Source organism: Nannospalax galili, unplaced genomic scaffold, assembly GCF_000622305.1.
Source record: "Nannospalax galili isolate Female #2095 unplaced genomic scaffold, S.galili_v1.0 scaffold521, whole genome shotgun sequence".
NCBI classification, from domain to species: domain Eukaryota; kingdom Metazoa; phylum Chordata; class Mammalia; order Rodentia; family Spalacidae; genus Nannospalax; species Nannospalax galili.
The window spans coordinates 1,423,518-1,448,904 of NW_008344634.1; the positions used below are offsets into that span (position 1 = coordinate 1,423,518).

At 37.7% G+C, this 25,387-nt stretch overlaps 1 protein-coding gene across 1 annotated transcript in view; it reads right to left on the minus strand.

Annotated features, from left to right (window-relative positions):
• Glra2 (glycine receptor alpha 2) overlaps nucleotides 1–25,387 on the minus strand; it is a 231,617-nt gene that overhangs the window by 139,784 nt on the left and 66,446 nt on the right. The window contains exons 6-8 of the mRNA XM_008840892.1: nucleotides 13,739–13,821; nucleotides 10,197–10,334; nucleotides 7,677–7,891 (exon numbers count right to left, since the gene is read on the minus strand). Of these exons, the coding sequence (XP_008839114.1) occupies nucleotides 7,677–7,891; nucleotides 10,197–10,334; nucleotides 13,739–13,821 (436 nt within the window). The remainder of the gene's footprint in view (nucleotides 1–7,676; nucleotides 7,892–10,196; nucleotides 10,335–13,738; nucleotides 13,822–25,387) is intronic.

Genomic DNA, 25,387 nt, shown 5'->3' on the forward strand with positions numbered 1-25,387 from the left:
ATGACTTTTAGATGAATGAATTCAGTACAGAGCCAATAGAAGAGCACACAATTCTTTCTGAAAAGAGAAGTATACTTAATGTAAAGAGATGTACTCAGAGGAAATCTACCCAGTTGCTAGTGAGGGCTCAAATTGGTATGCTTATCATCAACATCCTGCTGCTGCTTTCTGGGCAGTGACAGATGTTTCATAAAGAGAGGTAAGCACTCAAGAATTGCTTAATTGGAGCTTCTTGTGGAAAACTATGTAAAAACTTTTCCAAAGTATGTCACAAATTTACCAGGTAGAGGTAAAATTTTAAGAGTGGTTTGAAAATTAGAAAGAAAAGATATCACCAGTCTTGGTGTATAGAGTATCCAGATTTGTTCCATAGAAACTGAAGTTAATAATGGTTATTTCCTTGAAAAGACAATGACATTGGGAAATTTGTTAACAAGGGAAATCATCAATTTTTCAAGGAAATTTAGTTCAAGTGTTTGTTTCTTCCTCATGTTCTTTCTAGAAGGTTACAAACTGTGCCAAGGATCCCTTTTAAGCACGATAGCATGTTCTATCCCACTTCATTAATTCCTATATTAGTTCAGTTTTGCTCTGTCAGAAAGTCCCTAAATATTTAGTGTGTCTCATCGTTGAAATGGCTAGCCTGGTCTTCTTCATTGAACGATAGTCATGGGAACCTAAATGAGCAGAGGAGAGATAACTCCAATGTGTAACCATATTTCAAGTCTCCATTTACATCACAGTTGCCATTGTTCCTTTCGCAATGCAGGTCCCTCGAGCAAATTTATAATCAACATTAAAGGGGGCTGTTCTGGATAGCTTTAGTGTCTACTTGACACACCTGGGTTGAGGGAGCCTCAATTGGGGAATTGCCTCCATTGGACTGGCCTGTGGCCATGTCTGTGGGGCATTTTCTTGATTGTTGAGTGATGTGGGAGGGCCCAGCCCACTGTGGGTGGTGCCACCCCTGGGCAGGTGGGCCCGTGTTGGATAAGAGAGCAAGCTGAGCAGGGGCCAGGGGAACAAGCCAGTAAGCAGTGTTCCTCCATGGCCTGTGCTCCAGCTCCTGCCTCCAGGTTCCTGCCCCGAGTTCCTACCTTGGGCTCCCGGATGAACTGTGACCTGGGATATGTAAGCTAAATAAACCCTTTCGTCCCCAAGTTGGTAGTGGTCAGAGTATTTTGTCACAGCAATGAAGAACAAACTAAGACGGGGACTATTGCCCAAGGGTTCAAATATAGGGCGAAAAATTACTACAACTATTTTTGTCAAATGTCTACCCTATTGTCCTTACTTGTAATTTTCCATTTTGTGTATACACCACTCTTACACTTGATCTTAGCCAAAACGCCGAGAAGATATCATGTATACACCACTCGTAAGGACAGAATTCTCACTTCTTCTTTTCTATAGCCTGAACATGTAAGACAGAGCCTCACATTATATTGTGTTCCATAATAGGTAATTTTTCTGTGTATTGTTTAGAAGAATCAAAACTGTTTAGACTATGTGAACCAGAGTTTCCCATTTTAGCAAAATAGAAAGATGTCAAAAGAATTCTGAAGGTCAATATACCACCCCTGCCCCCCAAAAACATCTGCACCTTAGAAGAGGTTGAGAAGAAGCATATCCTGGGTAACTTCTCCCACTGTCAGCTTCCCTGAAAAGGTTGTCAGAAACATTCTTAAACAAAAGTGCCGACAGGGCTTCAGCTCTATCCCCAGAGAATTCACACACATCATCTCTTTGCATATTTTTATCACATACTCCCTACATCAATGACTCTTCAATTTGCTGTGGCTTGAGAAATGTCAGATGGGAAAGTTTACAATGTCTCCCACATACAGACATCTGGCTAGAGCAAGTGGGCCCACATTTCAATTTGTCAAATCTTAGCTTCTCCCTCTTTAATCTTTTATCTAAGAACTTCATGAAATACTCATTACTTAGAAAACAAAACGGTTTCCAGTATCTTTTAGATATACTAGTAACAGTGTCATTCCAAGTAGCTGCAGGTATGCCTGAATCAAACAGCAATCACTCTTATGCTTTAGAGCTAAAACAGATATGCAGCCAAACCTTATTTTAAAACTCCTGTATCAGTCTTGTTGCTTTCCTGGTTTCTCTAACTGCAGTCTCTAGTTAGAAGCATGCTGGTGGGGAGTAATACAAAAGCAAGCATGGCAAGACTCTGGTTCCTTTTGTTTTAAATTCCACACTTGTCCTGGCTTTGGCAGCTGCTTCAAATGATCCAGCTGGCTTTAGATAGCCAGATGGCTGAAAACTAAGGGGAAACTATCCTTATGTAGAAAATAGAGCATCCTAGTTAATAATGGCTAAATACAATGCCTCTGTATCCTTGTTCCAAAGAGATAGTTACGAACCTGTTGAGGGCATCTGAACACCTGGGTCATAAGAACTGTTCCCTGTCTGTGTGTGCTTTGATCTCTGCAGTCTCTGGACTACAGTCACAAATGACAATTCAAGACCCTCTTAGGAGTAGCTACAAATTGCTCAGCTATAATAACAAACAAGGGATAAAAGAAAATAATGATTTAACCTCCACTGGCTATCAAGTCTGCCTGATGTCTCACAGTTTTCTATTCAATTCACCCTGATATTTTCCTGTGGGTTGAAAGGGCAATAATACACCCAGCCTTTAGTCAGCCTGCAGGGGTTTCGTGTTCAAAATGGTTAGAACATTGCCAGCAGAAACACTTCTTAGAGGTTGACAAAGATGCATATTTCAAACCCAACTGGGTAACTTCAAATGAGAAGGTAACTATAGTATTTTATTTTCTTGTATTGTGGAGAGGAGTTAAACTTCTGAAAAACCAAACCAACCAACCAAATAAAAACAAAACTAAAAACCAAAATAGCTTCAATTGTCAGGAAGGCAAGAAATTACCTTGGAATCAATAAACACACGTTTCTTACTTGAAATGTGCTTCAAATTTGGGAGACATGCTGGAAACTTGTCCAGATTGTTTCTCTCTCCCCACAAAGTACTTATTTTATAAGTGTAGACCAAATATTATGAGTAAAAGTTCCTGGTTGCCTGGACTGAGTATTACCTCCTCCTACTTCACCTATTTACTGTGCTGCATAGATTCAGCACAGGCTCCTTCCCTGAGGCCATTTTCCTAATACTGATCTCTCTCTCTCTCTCTCTCTCTCTCTCTCTCTCTCTCTCTCTTTCTCTTTCTCTCTCTGAAACAGGGTCTCACTATCTACGTATCTTTGCATCCTTGCCTGCCCTTTTGTCCTCTATCACTGCCTCCTTTATTTAATAGGTTAGACATTGTCCTAGATATATCCTTATATTCCTCATTTTTAAATCAACATTCCAAATGTCTGACTCTGGCCTACCAGATTATAAGCCCCTGAGGGACGAAACTATGTTCTGGTTTGCTTCTCTATTGCTGTGATAAAATACTTTGACCAAAAACAACTTGGAGAGGAAAGAGCTTATTTCAGCTTACAGTACAGTCCTTTATAGAGGGAAGCCAGGGCAGGAACTCAAGCAGGACAGGAGCCCAGAGGCAGGTACTGAAGCAGAGACCACAGAGGAATGCTGCTTTCTGGTTTGCTTCCTCTTGCTTCTCAGCTACTGTTCTTCTACAGCCCACCTGACCTGTAATGACAACATCCTCAGTGACCTAGGCCCTCCTACATCATTCATCAATTGAGAAAATGATTCACAGACGTAGCCTCAGGCAATTCTGATGGAAACAATTCCTCAACTGAGGTTCCCTCTTTCTAGCTGTGTCAAATTGACAACTGAAGCTTAACCAAAGCAGACTATGTTTTGTTCTCTTTGATACCTAGCATGGTGCATGACCAAAAGAAAATACTATACAAGAATTAATAGAATAATGAATAGATGACTGAACCATCAATTAAATTGTGCCAAGGATATCACTTGACTAAGTATTTCTGATACTGTTAGTTAATTTACTAACCAAATTTTTACTAATCACCTATTACAAATAGATAGTTTGCTAAGTGGTAGGTATATGAACATAGGCTAAATCAATGAAATATTTTCAGTCATAAGGATAAAAATTTAAAGTTAAGAATGCTTATGTCTAGGTGTAGTTGTAGAGCAACAGAAAATTTTGTTGCCTCAGAATTCCTCCTTGAGGTTTATACTAGGACACTTTATATTGATGCAGAAGACAGGACGTTTTTAAGCAGAGCAAATGCTGTCTATAAGTAATTATATCTAATACCCTGTACTACTGAAAAAAATCCAAACAACAACAAAAACTAGACAGTAGAGAAGAATTAATTGAAATAATGGAATTTGTGAATGCTTCCCATGCTGTGACATCTTTTCTCCTCTCTTCAAGGTGGGAGAAAGTGTTTCACCCTTCCTCTTTTGCAAGAATAAACTGGCATCTCTTCTGCATGCCACATATTTGCTGCTGAAATTCAAACAAGTTTGCCAAGTTCAAAGAGTTCTGACAAGAACCTTTCATGTGCCCTCAGCAGTTTGGCTTTTGTAAGACAGTATGAATACCAATACTTGTCTCTTACCTGGATAGATTCTGAAGGCAGTAAGTGAGCTAGAATACCCAACATAGTGAGATGAAAGTATAAAGATCAATAGTTGGTGAACTGTGTTTCCAGCACTTTGCAAAGCAAGAGTACATGAATTCTTATTGTCCCAATAAATGTCAGGAAAGATAACCAAATGTGAATCAACTTGGCAGAATGTCAGACAGGAGGGTTCTTAAATACAGAGCTTCTAGGAGTAAGGAGCTGTAGGGAATACACTGCAGAAGGCGATATTGAAAAGAAGATGGTAAGACATTTCCAGGGAATTCATTACTCACATGGAATTGACACAGTAAGTGACACCACTTAGAAACTCCAAGAAACTCAAGTTCAGCTCTCATGAATGCCAGTATTTGTACCTTGGTCATTAAAAGCATCAATAGTTAAAATACAACATTCAGTCATACTAGACCTTCTTCTGCCCTTTCCTTTATGCTAGCATTCATTGATGGTCAACTCAGCCACAGGCATAGGGAAATAATTTCAAACATAAGGCAGGAACTGTGAAAGAACAATGCACTCTACAGTGCTGCATATATTTAAAATAAAGGTCAGCTCTGAGCTAGAAGCAAGGGAGGGAAAATATACTGAACTGCAAATTTAAAAAGCATGAATGTCTACATGTAAATATGTTTATATTTATGATCCTATTTATAAAACTAAAAAGAAGCCCTTAACTATATAAGGTAGTTAAATAAAGGACAATTAATACACTAGGAAGCTATTAAGTCATTAGAAATCATGCTTATGGGTTGAGCATATATATCAGTGATACAGTGCTTGTTATCATGTGGAAGACTCAGTTCAGATCCCATCATTGCAAAGAAAATGTGTTCATAGATTTTTTTTTAATGTCGCAAGAAAGTGCATAGTAGAGAACTGTATAAAAGTTTGGTCTCAGTTCTCTAGGCATGCATATAAATGGGTTTGTCTACAAATGTTAACAGAAATGAAGATGAAAGAAACATCAAAGTCTTAATAACTGTTATGTCCAGGACAGTTAACATTAATGATATTTTCTATCTTTTCTTAATAAGCATATCTTACTTTTAAAATTCAATGTGAAGCAACATAATGTACAGGGTATTACTGTAGTAATCACAGCTGGACAATTAACAAAATGGACCGGTTGTTCAGAGTCTGCAGTGTTTATAAATTAAAATGAATATTTATGTTTATGTATACATATAAGTAAGCGTATGGTGGAGTTTTTTTCATTTTTCATGACTCATTTTTAATCCTATTTTGGTTTCTCACCATCATGCATGTGACTCACATCTCTTTATGGTCAGTTGAGAACCAACCATGTTTAATAATAGCTTAAAACAAATTCATGTAAGAAGAGATACCAGCTGGTAATAAAAGGTTAACCAGTATGTGTTCAAAGTCAAGTATAAAATTATTTTGGATTATACTCTCCTGTTTTTATTTTTAAAATCTGAGTTTCTGATTGTGTCTGCGTAGAAAAGATCAATGATCAGTGATCATTTATTTGACAATATCTTTGAATTTTGATGCATAATCAAAATAGCTTTATAAAATAAATAACACATTTATAAAACTGAAGCTATAATTTTGAAAATAAGTGACTACTCTTTTCATAGCAATGGGCTGTTGGAGGCTAAGTATCTTAAGTTTTAACATTATCTGCTCACAATTTGTCACCAATAATTTAGCTGTCTATTAAATTGTAAAATATGTATTTGTGCACCATGCAGTTTAATTGCAATAAGTAATCGTTAGAAACAAACAGGTTAGAATTTCTATTGGCTATGATGGATCTGTATTTCAATAAGCGTATGGCACAAGTACATTATGCTATTTGTTATTCTACAAAATAAAAAAAAATGTCAGAGATAAGAAATTTGTTTCCCTATGAGTACGGACAACTGAATATTCATCTTTGGAAGGATGAGACTTAAGTTATATAATTATTTCCCTAGTATTTTTAGTCAACTTACATTATAGCCACACAGCTCCTCTGTATTATGATCTTATGTTGCAAACATTGGCGATAATGTGCAACATGATCTCACACTTATTGTGTTAAATGCATCATGACTGAACATAAGCTCAAGCAAGAAAAGACATGGGATTATATCTCAATTATTTTTTGAACCTGGATTTTGGAGAGACCATTCAAACAGCATGAGACAGAGTATACTGAATACTAACCTGAACTCACACTCCCAGAAAATTGAAGCCAATGGCTCAATATAGCTTGTGACAGGAGCAAACACAGATAGATACACTTCTAGGGAGCTAGGGCATTTCACAAGGAAGACCCTTGTCATTATATAAGCAGTATTTCTAAGTGCAGAGGACCTGCCTTACATAAAATTAGATCACACTACTTATTATTGATCAGTGTTTGAGGTACTACAAAATGCAACCACAATATTCATTATACACTTCTTTACTACAATTTCTGGAACATCTACCATCTTGGGTGACTCCACTCTTCCATCTATAGATAGATACCTGTGTCACACAAAAATAATGAAAGACTGGAGGTACACTTACATACTTCCATCTAAATATTCATACATACAAAATTAAAAAAATACAAATAACATATATAAATAATGACTATAAAACAAAGATCCATATATCTGATTTGCTGCATGCTGTTATCGTACATTTATTTCTTATATGCATTTACTATGTACAAAGTTCTGGGAGTTTAATTCAAAATTTTCTTACTATGAAGTACTTCACTAAGTGTGTGGATTTCAATAGCTTCACCAACAAACTCTTGAGACAATTTGTTATAGGTTACATCAGTCTTATTCCTGTTCCCGTAACCTTCACATCTCATAAATATCTGAGGTCAAAAGTAATTATGGATTTTTAGGAATCCTGAGTTGTATTTCTCCTTTCTCTCATTCTTCTCTCTAAGCTGTGGTGCCGCCTAACCCCTAGATGGTTTGATTTTGAGGTTCTCCTAAGTCTTCTGAGCCTTGAAACTCTAAAACTCTCTTTTTGTTCTTTTTTGAACGCACATGCCCAAAAGAACAGTAGGATGGCAAAATTTCTGTCCTCACAAAATTCTACAGTCCACAAGACCTTTGGCTAGCCTTACAAGTCACTTGTTGAAAAGTGAGGAGATTTCTTACCTTTGGCAGAGATGCCCTGGAGCCTGAACTCTGGGTAGTCATTGTTAGGACTGTGGTGATGCCCAGTGCCACTCTGGCAGGAGCTGCATCCATGTTTATCCAAAAGGAGACCCAGGACAAAATTACTATCAACAGGCTGGGGATGTACATCTGGATCAAATAATAGCCCATCTGGCGTTCCAGGTGAAATTTGACCTCAATGCAGGTAAACTTGCCTGGAAGTAAGAAATGATCATTTAAAGTCTAATTTGAATTTAGCACTCCCATTCTAGTATCCTCCTATTTTACTTTTTTAAATAAAGAGCATTGAAAATGAGTCGAAAATATTGCAAAAAATTTTCACCCAAAACAATCAATTTAACACTTTGCCAATTCTTCCAGTAATGGAAATAATAGTGTGAGAATGGGGCCGCTAGAGAGTCCTTGGGCTAAAACCATATGATTCTGATCTGTTGCAGATTAATATAAATAGAGTGGCACATTTGCAAGACTGACAAAAATCTTTAAAAATGTTTGTGTTATATGTATATACCACATAACGCAGAAGCAATAATATATACTATCTAGAATGCATGGACGAAAGTTCCCAGAAAAATCCTGCATCTTGAACTGAACTTCTTGCAAGGCTAATTGGTTAGCACCTCAGTGATTATGGAGCATTTGGAATGTAGCTGGTCCAGAGCCTAATTGCCATTTATCTCAGGCTCTCTTTAGCCCCTAAATACTCATTTCCTTGCCCACCTTTGTTTCTGACCTAACGTCCTGTGACTAACAGATAAAGATCTTTTGGACTGCATTAACTTAGCAGACCACCGGCTTCTACCAACCGAAACGTTATGTATCATCAGATAGCACCGGAGGCTATAGCTGAGCTTTCTCTTTGGCTGTATCTGCCAGGGTAATGTTGTAATGTTCCACCAATGTATCTGAAAAGTGTCTTGATTTATGACTTTTTTTGTTCTGTTACTATAAAAACTTCATGGAACTGGTACCACTTTGGAACATGGAATTTGCGGTTACCTAGATCTCTGTTCCCAAGTATTTGGCTCCAAAGTAAACTGTCTCTTATCCCCTTTGAAGTGAGAGTCATGCTTTTGCATGGACACATGTAATGCACATGTGCTCATGCATTTGGAAGCTAGAGGTCAATTGTGGGTGTAGACCCTTAGGTGCCTTCCACCTTGGTTTTTGAGACAGCAGTACCTCCGTAGGACCTGAGGCTCTCAAATTACTCTAGGCTGGCTAGCTGGCATGCCCCAAGGATCCAGCTGTTTCCACCTCCCTAGGGCCCAAATTGCAAGCCAGAGCTACCATGTCCTGGGTGCTGGAAATTGGATTCAAGTCTTCATGCCTGCATGACAAGCACATTACTGACTGAGCTATTCCTCCAAGCTCCCTAGTACCTCCTAAGGAGTAGGAAGAGCACCCCAAATATTTGAAAAACTATGTATTTATCTTTGTATACTCAATGGTAAAAGAAAAACGTACATTTTGATAAGCCATGTATACACGCTGGTCATTGTAAGTATTTTCTAGCCTTTTGAGTAATTGCTTGAAGATCTTTAGAATATTCCTAGAAGCTGTTAGTAGTGTTATTTTGTTTATAAAAAGATTGCATGTGATAAGAACATTTTTAACATTTCCATTAAGAGGCAGATGTTTTTGCTTCTTCCACTTTTTCTCTTTTATTGGCTTTAAGTTAGAACTTAGAAAGTCATTTGGTTGATTCCACACAAAGACAAGAGATACGGTTAACTTCTTAGGAAGAACACTTTGGGGTTAGGTTTTAGTTGCCTCATAGTAAGTCATTGTGGACTGATGCAGGCTGTTCTACTCACAGGAAACCTGAGGCAGTTACATACAGATGGTTGACTATCATTAGACTTCATGTTACCAAAAGACCAGAGGGTTAATAGGAAAAGCCATCAACCTTCTTGGGTAGGTATAATCTTCCAAGCAACAACAGATGCCCACTTGTTGCTACCTCCTCAACCTCCCCTGCCCCATATGTCTGGTAGTGCTAAGGATAGTACATGACTTTAGAGGATGCTGAATTCTCTCCAGCTTAAGTTCATCCAAACTCCTATTACTTTCCAGAACTGCAAAGCACAACAGCTCTATTGGGTTTACACAAACCTATGCCATTATCACTTTCTTCTACTAAGGCTAAGGGTGGAAATTGGCTTAAAGATTCATTGTGAGGAGTGCATGCCAGGAGTGGTCAAGATTTATGTTTTGTGCACAGTTAATGTGATCTTCCACACTTGTCTTCAGACACATTTGACAGCGTATGTTCAGCAAGAGAAGGGCAAAAGATTCCTAATTCTTCTGCATTTTGGGGAAATTATCTATTGTGCCTACTGGCTTATTTTACAAGTTACAGGAACATTAACTGCTGAGTTGCTTTTGTTTTTTTAGCCTCAGTTTGCTTCGTATATGCACAACAATTAAAACAATAGGATATATGCCATGATCTGCAAATGGAGACCACTCGAGTTTAGCAACTGAAAGAAAACTTACCAGTATTATAGTGCTTCGTGCAGTAGCCAAGTTCCTTTTCTTCTTTCAAAATAAACTGGGGAAGAGTCAGTCCTTCAGCAACTTGCACTGGACCATCACTTAACCACTCAAATATCAGGTCATTCATCGTGTACCCAACTGGAGTAAAGAAGTTATGAAAAACTGAATGTATCTTTTCTAAGATGCTTTGAAGTCTAGCCATGTAAATAAGGAAATCATCCATGGCGGATACAGGCTCAACCATTTCAAGAGCATTCTTAATGAGAGCCACAATAATCACAACTACATGTCATCGAACCCAAGGAAATTGAACACAGCAAGCTATTTCTGGATGTGTTTTTATCCTGTGTAATGAGAGAAAAGAATCTATAGAATGCCTCTTCCTTCACTAACACTCTCTGAAGAACAAACAAATAAACAAACATAAAAATCCTCCGAAGGTTTTCTTTCCTTCAAAGAGCTGTGTCTACAGCAGTTCAGTAAGAAATCCAATTCATTGTGCCAGTCTTAGTTTTTCAAATGAATCCATTCTTTTTAAAATTGTTGATGAGAATGAATTCATTATAAGGCTGCCTGAAAACATTACTATTGCAAATCTGGTCCCTTTTGTAGAGTGTGTTAGCTTTAATTTCAGGAACCTATGTTAATTACTTAAGGTAAACTCTCAGTTATTTTAGCAAATGTGGAGGGTTATAGGCAGATAATTTTAAGAGGAACTTGTAGGATATGCAAACTAAGAACAGTCATATAGAAGCTGAGGGTGTAGCCCAACTGATAAACTACTCAATAAGCTGAGGCCCTGAGTTTAATCCCCAGCAGCACATAAAACAATGAGTGGCAGCTAAATGCTAGTTCGAGGCCAGACTGTGCTACATGAGGCTGTATCTCAAAAGCAAACCAAAAAAGAAAAGTCATACATGGCAACATTTTGCTAAATTGGTTCACTCAGTTATTACTATGAAATAAAATAAGTTTTAAATTTATAAGGTCATATTGTTACATGACTAGGACCATACAAAGCAGTATAGTTAACGGTTTAGTAAACCAAGGTTAGCTCTTTGTCTCCAAGCTCCCGACTAAATCAGGTCATCATCATCTGTCAATGTGTCTGTGTATTTCTCCATTCCAGATATGACAGCTAGTCTTCTTTCACTCATTATTTCTCAACCTCTTTTGTTATTTTAAATATTTGAACTCTGGAAAGGATACCAGTGAGGACAAAGAGTATTATATGAGATTTGAGCTAGCCAGTAATGGTAGCATTTTTATTAAGTTTCTAGATCTTATTTTTGCTTATTGTGAGACAATGACTCACCAAAGCTATTCAGAAATCAATGGAAAATTTAATCGGAATATACTTTTCTCTTTATTTTGCTCATCTTTTAAATTTAAAGCCAAAAGAAGAAAACATGGAAAGCAACGAATTGGAAAATAGGTCCTGTACAACTATTGATGGTCCACCAAAACAATGACTACCTCATCTCTCTTCCCTTACAACTCTGTGTGTGTACATTCTGGTTACTTCCAACACATACTTAAAGCTTACCAAACAGCCTTATCTAGTGAGCTTCTTGAGAGCCATCATAATAATAGTTCTTGTCAACCCTTTGAAGCTTCAGTATAGAGTAAACAGAAGAGGTAAAGAGGTGGGGAAAGAGCAAATAATGTAAGGGTAGAAACGTAAAGAATAATAATTTCCACCCTCACACTCAAAGTTAGTGGTAAGTAGTTTGCTAATTCCTCCTCAGCGTCCTTGTTTCTAGATTCTACAGGTACAAAGCACATTTACTAATTGAAGATTTTTATTTTTTAGATGAGCCTTAGTTGGAAGATATGGGTCCTGATTTATAGAGAAAATGAAAATATTAGTTTGAGGCAAAAGGGGGAATTTACAGCAATATAAAAGAAACAAAGAAGGAATCGCTATGTATGAAAGTGTTGTCTCAAATTTTTTTCCCCAGAGCAGGGTCAATAGGAAAAAAAATGAGTACATATAACCCATTATAAATAAAAAGTTCTCAGTTTTTCTCTGACAACATCTTAAAAACAAAGATGTTTTGCTATTTTGCCTTTATATCTATAAGAAGTTTCAAGGGAAATCTGAAGTGATTTTGAATATTCAGAAAGAAGCCCTGTCACCATTTCTTTTTAATAATAGTTGATGTGTCTTTTTACACTTAGTGTTTTTCTAAACCAAGAAGTTCAATGTATTTTCTTGCCCCTGTCTCAGTAAATATCCCAACATCCCTGTAGGTCAGTAGCACTTACTATATTTTTCTGCATTCCATAAACAGAGAAACTGATGGAGCAAGCCACAGAAAATTTTATGTCTCTTAACTGAAAATCCTATTTCTTTGGAGGAATCAGCAACTTATGGCTCATGTCAAAGATTTCAATAAGACATCAGAGTTAGGGCATGAAGGGGACAAAGTAGAAGTGTCTCCCTAGTTCCTCCATCACATCTTAGTGTATCTATTGCTTACCTAAGGAAGATGTCATTTTATATTCCATCTCATCCTCTGTCCTTCAATCTTTTATTCATTTACCTATATTTTTTGCAGTACTGGGGATCCAAGTCAGAGCCTTGAACATTTTAGTCAAATCTACTACTGTTGAGCTATATGTTCAGTTTTATGCCTCTCATTTTTGTATTCTTCTATGTCTAAGGACCCTATGTCATGTTCTTAAAACAATCATCCCTCCTTAAAGAATTCCTTTGGCAGTGATGGTCTATAAGAGAGAAAGATATACAATTCTCTGAATTTTCTGATTAGAGAGTCATTCTTTTAAAGGTTAGATGACTAATAATCACAAGTTTCCAGGGATAAATTTTCATGTCAGAGAAAAGCTTAGAAATCAGGCTTGTTTTTTTTCTGTTGTGTTATTTTGGTTTTTATGGAAGGAAAATTGATTTAGTATTTTGAACTGAAAGGTTGTCTATGCTGTACAGGTAATAAACTCTCTCTCTCTCTCTCACACACACACACACACACACACACACAATTCTACTTGTCCTTCCATTAAGACCTCTAAGACCTCGAATCCTTGTGAAATCAGTAAAGAATGAGCCTATATGTTCTCCTTAATGACTGTGATGCCTCATCTCTTCAGTTGTCAACTTAGCACACTTGGAAAGAGAGACGCTCAATTAAGTTGTTTCCTCAAGTTTTTTAGCATATGGAGATGTCTGTGAGGTATTTTCTGGACTGCTAATTGATGTAGGAGAGCCTAGCCCATGGTGGGGCATGCCATCCATGAGCAGGGGGACCTAGACTATATAAGAAAGGTAGCTGACTGTGAGCCTGGGAACAAGTCAGTAAGCAGGGGTCCTTCATTGGTTTCTCTTTCAAGCCCCTGCACTGAGTTCCTGCCTTGGCTTCCCTCAATGAGGGAGTAAAATTTATAAGCTAAAATGAAGCCTTTCCTCCCAAAATTCCTTTTGGTCCTGGTATTAATCACAGCAACAGAAACAGAATGAGGAAAATGATACATTAAAAGAGCCTATGGTTGTAACAAACAGGCAGTCAACAGTGATAACTTACAACTCTCTAGCTGCATCGTGCAGGTCTGGACATCCATTGGAAAGTTCTTCAAGTCCATGGGACAAGATAAGGTCAAAGTGAGTCTTAAAAAAGAAAAAAATAAAAGGAAAACCTAGTTTAAAATCTGTGTGTTATAAATCTTGAGATGCTAAATCCATTTAGCATTATAAAAATGTATTGATTCAAATGTTGAACTAAGCTTTGAGGGAAATACTTCCATTTCAATAATGAATAGCTGTTGGGAACGTTTAAACACTGGAACATTTCATTATATCCCCTTTCTCTCTATTTCTTATCTTCTCCATTTGACTGTCCTTTCTTTTGCCTCAACAATGGTGCTAGTATGAAGTTAACTGTACCAAACAGTGTCAGTGTCACTGTGAAATGGTGTGACATGAACAATGGGCTCTTACCCACAATGATTACCGAAAAGACATAAAGGTTTATGTTTTAGAGTTATAGCCCAGTTATGTGGACCATGGTGTGACAAACATTTGATGGTATTTGTTTCTCACTAATACAATTACAAGGTAGGATATATGCTATATATTTATTCCCATTTGACTCTGATACAAGAAGTTCGGTGCTCCTAATTCTGTTCATTGTATGTAAAACATCTTTTATATCCAAAGATTCCTGTGACTATCCCACTATTACCCCAAATCTCCTTTGCCATTATCCTTATCCTTACTCTCTGCTCCTTATTTCCTTCACTTTACTTTCTATTATTCATTTTGTATTGTATTGAAGCAAAAACAAATTGCAAATCATACTTTAAAGAAAAGAGCCATTTGAAATTTGAATTAAGAATAAAGAATTCATACTGACAGTCATCAAAGTCATTAAAATACAGCAGTGATTGGGTGGTGAAGCAAGACACAAAGCAAGACATTGTGGATCACAACTATGTAAAAGTTTTCAGTCTTGGAAACAAACACACCACTATATTATGAGTAGCTATTTCTTGTTAGTGGAAATAGTCAATTTTTTTTGTTTTATCTCTATTCTGTGTTGAGAAATATAGGCTTTTAAAAATATGTGTAAAATGCCTTTTTAAAAATAATAGCTGAAAGGTAAAAAATTGTAACATTCTGTTTTATTTACTATTTTGTTATCAAAATTGTGGTGTCTTGAATGAGATATATCCCCCATAGGATCATGTATTTGAAAACATGGTTCCCAGTTGGTAGCACAGTTTGCAGAGGTTTAGAATGTCTGGCCTCATTGAAAGAAGTATGTGACTGGGGTGGGCCTTGAGAGTTGATTGCGTCATCCCACTTTCAGTTTATTCTGTTTGCTTCCTTCACTTGCTGGAAGACGTGAGATCTCGGCTTTCTTATTCAAGCTGCCCACTGCCATGCTTCCCCCACTACTATGGTCCTTACCTCTCTGATACCATAAACTTACATGAACTTTTCATTCTACAAGTTGATTTGATTATGGTGTTTTATCAGAGTAACAGGAAATTAACTAATACAATATTCTTGTTTGTTAATACATGGTGTGTAGCCCCATTGCTAAATGATTAAGCTAATTCCGGAGGACATCCTAAGAATCCAGACTCCTGTTTTGAGCTTTGAACAACTGGCTTAAAATGCCACTTTTACACAGAAAAAAAAAGAGCTGTTAGTCTAATGAGAACCTAATTTTCCTTTCAGTTTTTAAAGGGGCAATATTTTCATCCTGTAATACATTCTTCCATGACTTGGTTCTTATAAATACCATTGCAAAAAGATACAACACCTGTATTGGAAAGGAAAGTTTTCTGTGAAACTCATTGTCGAATGTGTTGAATTTAATAATTTGTTATGTATTTCAAAATTGCTATGAGTAAATTCCACATGTTCTCATCACAAAATTAAGTGTTTAAGGTCATGAATAAATTAATTAGCTTCATTTAATTATTTGATATTATAGTCATAAAGCATAATTCACTTTTTGGCCCATAAACATAAGCATCATTATGACTTTTCAAATTAAAGAAGCCCAAAACTAAAATGTTCAGCATATGACAATAATCAGATGATGTGGGTAATTAAAATGAATTAAAACCACAACATTTGGAAATTTCATTATAATTTTGAAAACTCAACCTTTGCAAAATTAGAAAATAATAATTATAAAAATAGGTACAGCTTTAAAAATACGCAGTGTGGAATTCAATTTGCTATTGGGAACAACTCAACTTTACTATTCGTGAAGACAGGCTTGTTAAATTTGATTCTTTTGCAAAGTGAACTTTTCACATTTGTTCTGGGGAGCACAGAATTCTCACATAATTATTCCTGCGTTTGTGACAGATCTAACAGGGACCCAGAATTTTAGAGGTGAAAACTATTAACAGCACAAATGACCAAACATACTGAGCAAAATTTCTGACAAATAGGAAATTATCCCTGAATCTTGTCTCAGAGGAGAACTCAGTGGGTGATTTTTCTTCTTACTTTATTTATCTAAATTCCTTTTAGGATATGTTTTCCATTTGAAACCTAAATGAGACCAATAATAAAGCAGAGAGTTAACAGCTCTGTAGTTCGTTAAATCGTGCTATCAGACGAGCAAATGGGAAGAGATGGTAAAATCTAGTTGGTCCTGTATGAGCTACAGACTCTCAGCTTTATGATGTCTCATTTAACGTGTATCTGAAGGCCTAAAATCTAGGTTTCTTCTTTACTTATTTACCCTTTTTCCTTTGATGTATATATTAAACAGTGTACAAGTACATAAATCATAAATTGTAGTTTGGTGACTTTTTATATGTATATATACCTGAGCAATTTCTAACCCAAATATATTTCTGGCCCATCACCCCAGAACATTCCCTTGCACTCTCTTCCTAGACCAGAGTTTCCCCAAATAGCTGTCACTTCATTTACATTGAAAAGACTATTTATGATCTAAATAATAGAAAAACAACTTGATACTATTTTGTACAGAGATGCAGAAATTTCATAAAGTTTCATGTCAACAAAAATATACAAAAACATGATAGATTTTGGTGGCTCTCACAGAATTATGTATTTTATTTGACATTCCAGTATCTTTCTAAATTTCTCTGGAAGTTAGACATCTCATTGCAGACACTGCCTGTAGCATGTGAAATTTATTCTCCTTTTATCCATAATCTGAAATTATAAGACCATTGTACCTGAAGCCAGGGATCTGAGGCCTCTTGCTTCCTTTGGATTTTTGTTAAAGGACTTATTCCCTAAGTATTATCATTCATTCCCCCACTGTCAATGCAGCTGGCATACATATATTCTGGGAACCTCCACACTTGTTTACACAAGAGAAGGCATAAATTTCCAAGGGCCCTAGTTTTTCAACTGAGACAAAGGCTGAGGAAGCATTTAGACTTTAAAGGTAAAGAATGTTCATCAGAGTGTGATGCATGTAGAAAGCCAAACTGGTCAAGTTTCGGAGAATAAGAGAGTATAGAGTGTAGGATGGGACTCCTATATGGAACCTCACCCATGGCTCAGGGACCGTTGCAGAAGAGGAGCCAGGGTTTGTTCATGATCATAAGGAGGTGGAGGCTCCCAGGCTACTGGAGGCTTGCTCATGTGAGCCTGTAGTAGCGGTGGCATTGAGCACAGGACCCATGTCAGCTCAATTAAACAAGGGACCAAAGGGGTGTGTGTGTGAGAGAGAAATAGGTGGCTGGCCAGCACTAGATTGAGAACCATTTGAGCCTGATTGCTCCTGGGTGGGGGAGAGTAAGACTTACATACCTTACATACGGCCATCAGATGGGACGCATTTACACAGAAGGACATTTGGGTACAAACACCTGAATGAATAGAACTCAGCATGTATGGCAGAGTGTGTAGGGTTCAGTGGGGGGATGGGGAAGGCATGGATGGGGGAGAGGGTCTGAATTTGAGTGGGAAATGTATGAAATTTTAAAAGCTCAATTAAGGAAAAGAATGAAGCAATGTACAGAAAATCTGTTTGCCAACTTTTCCTGCATTTTCCATGCCTTCCCCACTATTCAGTTCACCTAGCTCATAAAACCACTCTTGGGTTGATATGTTGTTTTATTCTTAAATTACTGATAGTGACAGAAATAATTTTAATTATCTTTAACATGCTGTAAATCAAATATTACATTTTCTATTTTCCTTATTTGTTAACTTTCCCCTTTACTAAGATGCAAGATCATACAGGCTGGAATTCTCATACACAATCTAAAAGCCATGCCTCACACAAAGTAGATATACAATGGGTATTTGTGAAATGAATGAATGAATCAGGATCCTGGAACCCAGTCAAAATTTTTCAGACTTTTATTCTGTAGGAATGGAACTGGCAACGGCTTTAGGAGGGAGAAGGTTGGTTATCAGAGCCAATAGGGTGTTACCAAATTACAGGACTATTAAAGGAACACAGGGAAGCTTGCCCAGGCCTTCTAGCAAGTTGCTACAAGATTTTCAACAGAAATAAGTTGAATTAATCCAAACCAAAGCCAGGAAATGTACTGTGCTTGTCGGTGAGCTACTGTTAGGTAGCTAGGTCCATAACCAAAGGTGATCCTACATTGCAAGAATAATGATAATCAATACCTTAATGCTATAACAAGTGCCAGACAGAAGGCTCCTTGAGTCTTAAAGCAACTCACAGGATATTCAGTGTTAGAACTGAGAATCCATTCCAGTGAGATTTTTGAGGGAAAAATACCATTTGAAGAGAAAATGATCATTCTGATAGAACTCTAAATTAATGCAAAGGCTTGCAAATATATTTTGGAAGAGTTAGATCTAGTTATTATAATAATCCATCGTGTTAAGAGATGAACATCCAAGTATCTTTCTGTTTTCAGGAGAGCAAGACAATTTTGTGGTTATTGCTGTTGCTCCTCTTTGAGGGAATCACATTTAGCACATAGCAAACAGTGGTACAGAGCTATATCAGAGAGGACAAAACCTGTGATGTTCATATAGGATCAAAGTATTTAGTAAAAATGAAAATAAAGTGATAATGGTAATAGAAATAATCATAATTCTCATCTAGATTGAGACTCACAGAAACCCAATTTAAATTGACACTAAATTCTATTTACTTCCCATTCTACCATATTTCCTCTCCAGGAAAAGAACTTGTTGCCAATTTATCATCCTCTTTTGTCTTTGAAACCAGCAGAGTTGGTGAGATAGCCTAGTTTTCTTGAACCTCCTTAAGGAAACCACTTTCATATATTCTCAGACATCTAGAACTCTTATGACTTTGGGGACCTGGTGGTAGACTCAGCTTATTCATAAACAGCTGTTCAATCTTCACTAAATCTCTGGACTTCCTCACCCATGATCCTATCCCACTCAATATTTCTGTGATCTTAAACTGCAGGTAAAGTAAGCAGAATGAAGGGTTTACTTTTGTATGTGAATTTATCCTCTGTAATATAAAGAAAATTTTAAGAGCATGTAAAGTGGGACAGAAAAGTTATTGCCCCCCATAGGGCTTTGCCATTCAGTATTTTAGACCATGATCCACTCTTTCCTTGAGAACCGTGAAGATGGCCATACTGTAAGAGGTTGATTTGTTAAACTGCTTTTCTCAGTACCTTGAAATTTCTGAACATGTGACATTCTAGTGTCAGAAAGATTTGATATGATGTATCAGGTATATAACAAGAGTGTCATCTTAACCCATCTAAATCTTAAGAAAAATTATCCTGGGGCATGTTAGAAGTCAAGTTAAAATGGAATCTTTGGGACTAAAGAAATGGCTCAGGGCTTAAGAGCACTGACTACTTTTGTAGAGGAGCTGGGTTTGAGTCCCAGTACTCATGTGGCAGTTAACAACCATCCATAGTTCCAGTTCCAGGGGATCTAAGCCTGTCTTGACCTCCGCCAGCATTGCACAACACGAGTGCACTTACACACATGCAGGGAATGTACTCATACACATAAAATAAAAATAACAAATTATTTTAAAAAGTGCATCATTAGTAAGACTTACACACTGAGAAATGAAGGGAAGGAAGAGGTATGGAACTAGCGAATTAAAGTATTCTGTGAGGCTGGTTTTCTGGACAAAACATTCTTTAGCACTATTGGTTTTTATCTTCAGTGGATAAAAACATAATCTGAGGCGTCTTTGCCAAAATTCACATTTTTTGGTAGTCTTAATAAAGCAGTCCAGGTAATGCTGATACCTGGTAGACCAGAGGATACTTTAAGAAGTCCTAGTTCAGCATTTCCCAAGAGATGAATTACTGCCAAATGCTAAACTAAAAGAAAAAGTTTCATAAAAGTAAATAGGGGAAAAGATTGAAGAAGTAACCTGCAATTTTTCAGTAGCTTTCTCATTATCTTTGAGAAATACTGTTTTTGACATCAAGGCCGGACAACTAGTTCCACATAGGCTGATAAATTATTATACTAAGATAATGAGACCAAGGGAAAATAACCCAGAGCCTTAGTTAGAGTGGATAACATTCTGGCAAAGCCAGGGCAACAAAGTCAATTTTAGTTTACTGGCAACCAAGAATATTGTGTGTATAGTAAGAAGACTAGGAAAGCTACTAAGAGGGATGGAGGAGTGGTAGTTTCTATATGAAGTACAAATGATTCCAAGACTAGTATGCCATGGGAATGTTCAAAGACCAAAAGCAGACTGAACTCTTATTCAGTTTTATGTGGCATAAAACTGTCCTCTGAATGTCAAGCTTGGTTGCACCCACTTGCTTAGGATCATCACAAACAAAAGTAATTGTTGATCCTCTACAAGAAAGGAGGGGCTAGGAGAGTCAGCCACACTTCCCAACTAACCAGTTGGCTTGAGTTGCAAGAGGGGAAGGGACTAAGAGTACCTAAGGAGAAAATGCCATGAGGTGTGCTCTCACTGTTTTGGACAGCTGCTGGAAAGTCACAATATGGAGACTTTCCAGTGTGGCCTTGGGGTTGGGGGAGCCCCCACACTCCTATAATTAATCCCTTGCCCACTGCTTTGTTAGTAACCCCAATAAACTCTTTAGTTTTCCAAACAGTAGTTTGGAGAAATTATACCACGGTTTGTCATAAGGACGGTGGGAGGAGGGAGCTGGACAGTGTTTGGGCCTCCCAGAAGGAATTTTAGCAACAGTGTATCGAGTCATTGGCTCTGAATTCTGGATACTCAAACATTGAGAACGCATTACAAAAGTCAGAGAAGTAGCCACAACATGCATTGGATGAACATCAACAAAACATTTACAATAGGTAATCCAGGTAGACTGGCCATTAAAAAAAGACCACGCAGGAAGGACTAGACCAAGGTCACTAGTGAGGAGGAACTGGTATTAAGTAAGACCCCAATTAGGCTATAACTCAGTACTTTACTCAGAAATATTTTGGCAAATATTTATTGGATATTATGCATCAAATATCTGAACTAAGACTTTCTCTCTTGAAGATCACACTTTGATGTCAAAATATTTAATAAATTAAAATTTATTCTTCACGTGTTTTTTGACAAAGAGTTCCATTATATAGCCCTGTCTAACCTAGAACTTCCTATGTAGACTAGGCTGGCCTTAAACTCACAGAGATCTGTCTACCTCTGAGGCCTCATGAGTACTGGGATTAAAGACATGCACCATCACACCCAACATTCTTTAAACTTTTCCAAATTTTTTCTTCACAACTCTTCAGTAAAATAGTTCTTTTGATACTGTAAATCACAAATCTGAAATGAATGCAACGATGGACCTGTAAGTATATTCTTGGAACCTAGATAAGCATCCATCCTGGGTAAGACCCTAGATACAAAGAGACATGCCCTGCACTAATCATTTGGTGCTCCATAACTGATACCAAAGATACACACACAGGATCTTGATAAACCAAACCAAACTAACTATTAGTTCAAATTTGGCCAAGCAGCAAGGAATAATAATTTTAAATTCATTAAGATGAGAGCTCTTGTATTAGTCACCTTTCTGTTGCTGTGATAGAAACACTAAGCAAAGCAATTTATGAAAGGAAGAATTTATTTGAACTTACAGTTCCAGGGGAATTACAGTCTGTCTTTGCAGGGAGGCATGGAGGCAGAGGTGGCTGGAGGAGGAACAGAAGCTAAACTCTACATCTTCAAGCAGGCACAGGAAGCAAGAGAGCAACTAGAGATCCAATAAGGCTTAACAGTTCTCTAAGCCCACTCCCAGTGACGCGGTTCCTCCATCATAGCCACACCTTTAAAACTTCCCAAAACACTGCCACCAACTGGAGACAAATTGCCCAAATATTTTGAGCCTATGGGGGACATTTTCATTCAAACCACCACATTCCACCCCTGGCCCCCAGAGGCTCATAATCATATAAAATGCAAAATGTATTTAATCCAACATTTAAAGTCCCCATAGTCATTATTAGTCTCAATACTATTCAAAAGTCCACCGTCTACAGTCTCTTCTGAGACTCAGGGAAATATCTTAACTATATGCCTCTATAAACTCAAAGGACAAATTACGTACTCCCAACATACATTAGAACCAAATACACATTCCCATTCCAAAATGGAGGAATAGAGAGATAGTAAGGAAATACTGGACCAAAACAAGACTGAAAACCAGTAGGACAAACACCAAATCCAGTGTCTCCATGTCCAACTTCTGGGACTTTACTTCCAAAGGGCTTAGATGGCTCAGCCTCTCCAACTTTGCCGTGTGAAACATCCATCTCTCTCTTGGGCTGGTACCACTCCATGATTGCAGGCCTTCTTGGCAGATGCCTCACAGCTCTGGCATCATGAACATCTTCTTGAGGTCTCCATTGCCAACCAGGCTTCACTTTCACAGCTTTACGCAATGGCCTATCTGGGTTTTCTTTAGGCAAGTGAACCCCTGCTACACACAGCCTGGCCTCAGTGGCTCTCTGAAACCATGGAGGAAGAACTAATGACCCCTTCACTCTTGCATCTTTCATGCTTCTAAAGCCAGCACCAGGTGAATGACACTGCCAAGTTTGACAGCAAGTTTGGGATGGACTTCAGCCTCCTTTATCCATTTTAGAAGCTTTTCTCTTCAGTGGTCCCTGCAGCATCTTCCTTTCACAAATTGGAGGCTTAACAGGGTATGGTCTTGCCCTGGGGACACTCTCTCCATTGCTTAAGTTTGAATCTCTAGGCCCCTCCTTAACCACTTTAATCTCCTTATCAAAAGGATCCTCTCCAGCACAGGCGAAGGCTCCAACATTTATCTTCCTAGTGCTCTTTTTCAATCCAAATTCTATTTCTTACTGCCCAGTTTGCTCTTTTTCACTGTAGATCTGCATAATATTCACCATTAATAGCCACACCACCATTTCTACATTAGGCTGTCTTGAAATTTCTTCCACCAGAGAAATTAATCCATTGGTTTTCAATTTAGCCTCAGGCAACCTTTTAGGTCGAGTGCAGACTCCAGCCAAACTCTTTGCCAAAATATCACAAGTGTTGCTTAAGTCCTTATTTCCCTTTGGAATTACATTGTTCTCAGCACTACTTTCTTCCAGGCGCTTAGGAGAATGGCCTGCTAAGCTCTGCTTATAGCAATCAATTGCTTTTCTAGCTCAACCTTCCAAAGTCTTCCACATGTCTTCAAAATCCCACGTGGTTAGATTCTTAGCAGCCAACAGCCCACTCCCTGGTACCAATTACTGTATTAGTCACTTTTCTGTTGCTGTGATAGAAACACTGACCAAAGCAATTTATGAAAAGAAGAATTTATTTGAGCTTATGGTTCCAGGGGAATTACAGTCTGCCTTCACAGGGAGGCATGGAGGCAGAGGTGGCTGGAGGAGCAGCAGAAGCTAAGCTCTACATCATCAAGCAGGCACAGGAAGCAAGAGAGCAACTGCAGATCCAACAAGGCTTAAGAATTCTCTAAGCCTGCCCCCAGTGACATGCTTCCTCCAGCATAGCCACACATTTAAAACCTCCCAAAAAAGCGCCACCAACTGGGGACAAAAATGTCCAAATACTTGGAGCCTATGGGGGAACATTTTCATTCAAACCAAGACAGCTCTGTATTTAAAATATCACAATATGACCTGGAATGTACTCATCCTGCACAACTTAGAAAGTGTTCCGTCTACTCCATGATTGACCTGGTTTCCTGATTTCCTGGTCCATGGACAAGCACAGACATGGACAAGCACATGACAAGGCTCTTCACATAAGCCATATGGAAATAGTGTATAAATTGCTAGGAGTTCCAGCATGAACTCAGTATAGTCTTGCTCAAATCCTACCAACTTTCAGCTGTTGCAAATAATCAACTAAAAAACATCCAGCTAAAGGCCCCCATGGCTAGTAAGATGTGAAGCTAAAAAGAGAGTATTTCAAGTACTACTAGTCATTTCTCTCTTTGTATAAATCAGCTGATAGATTCTCAGATCTCCTATCGCTATTTCCAAGAGCAAACACTGATACTGAAATTCACAAAATGAGTCAAGAAACTAGATAAACATTTAAAAAAGGCTTTAAAACTGTATGGCTAGGCACCAGAGTCACATCACGTTTTCACTATAATCTGAGACTGGCCCTAAACTATAGGTTGCTCTTAAGTGGTGTGGTTCCACTCTCTCTTCTAGTTGACTCCAAATAAGCCTTGTGCTATTCCCTCCCTGCTATTGACCTTGAAATATAGAGGAAATGAATGGCAACATTGTCTGGATCATCAGCTGTCCTATTCCTCTTTCCTGCCTAAAATCTCAGTGGCTGAGTAGGAAGACCCATGTTTACCAAACATTAAAAAGGCATCATAGGCAATACCCATATGCATTGAGCAATACTAGCTAGGAAGGATGCAAATATAATAACTCTTCCCATCTGTGTGTGGTCCCTTCAGAAAATGTGCACACATATGGCTAGCTCATGTTAATTAAGTCCAAATATGGATTGGATTCCACTTGGAGAGCAATCGATAAATCTGCAGATAAAACTTCCAAATGCTCTCAGGTTTCCTGAATAAAAATGTTTTGAAGGTGTTGAATAAAGGAGAGGGATAAATTGAACACCACCAGAAAAAAGAGCTCCAACCAGCAGACTTAAGTAATACTGCTCACATTTTAGGTACATTATAAATTTCGAAGTCATTACATGTCTAGTATTTAGTTACACAACCAAACATTTTTTCAGGGTAAAATGCTGATATACTATACATTGAAAGAAGGAAAAATTACTGGACAATTGTCACTCTGTTTCTAATATTATGGCTGTTAATAGTAGCAGTGAGGTGAAGAAAGGTACAAAGAGCACTGAATAGCAATTTCCTTAAAATTTTGTTTGGGATTATATCACTTTGGGTGTAAGGGGGAAGAGAACAAGTGACACACTCTGTAGACTGCAAATATGGTTTTGAGCAAACCAACATAACTTTGTACCTGCTGAGAGCTGGAAACAGCTGTATTAATTGGCTAGCACATTGTAGCTTTAACACTTCTAGTATAGTAACTGGTGGAGAATTTCTGGCTGTTACTGTGGTGACTATTGTGAATGTGAGAGAATGGATTTTTGGTCAGATGGTAAAATGATCTATCTTTAATTGAATAGTGTTGCATAGATATTTTGTCTAAGTTGAAGCATTCTCTCCAGTAGGAAGAAGGGAAGGAAGTTCATGTGATTCAGGTTTCCAATGAAAGTTGTTCGGCTCACAAGACCCGTCTTTGAGGTTTAACAAAAAGTAAAAAA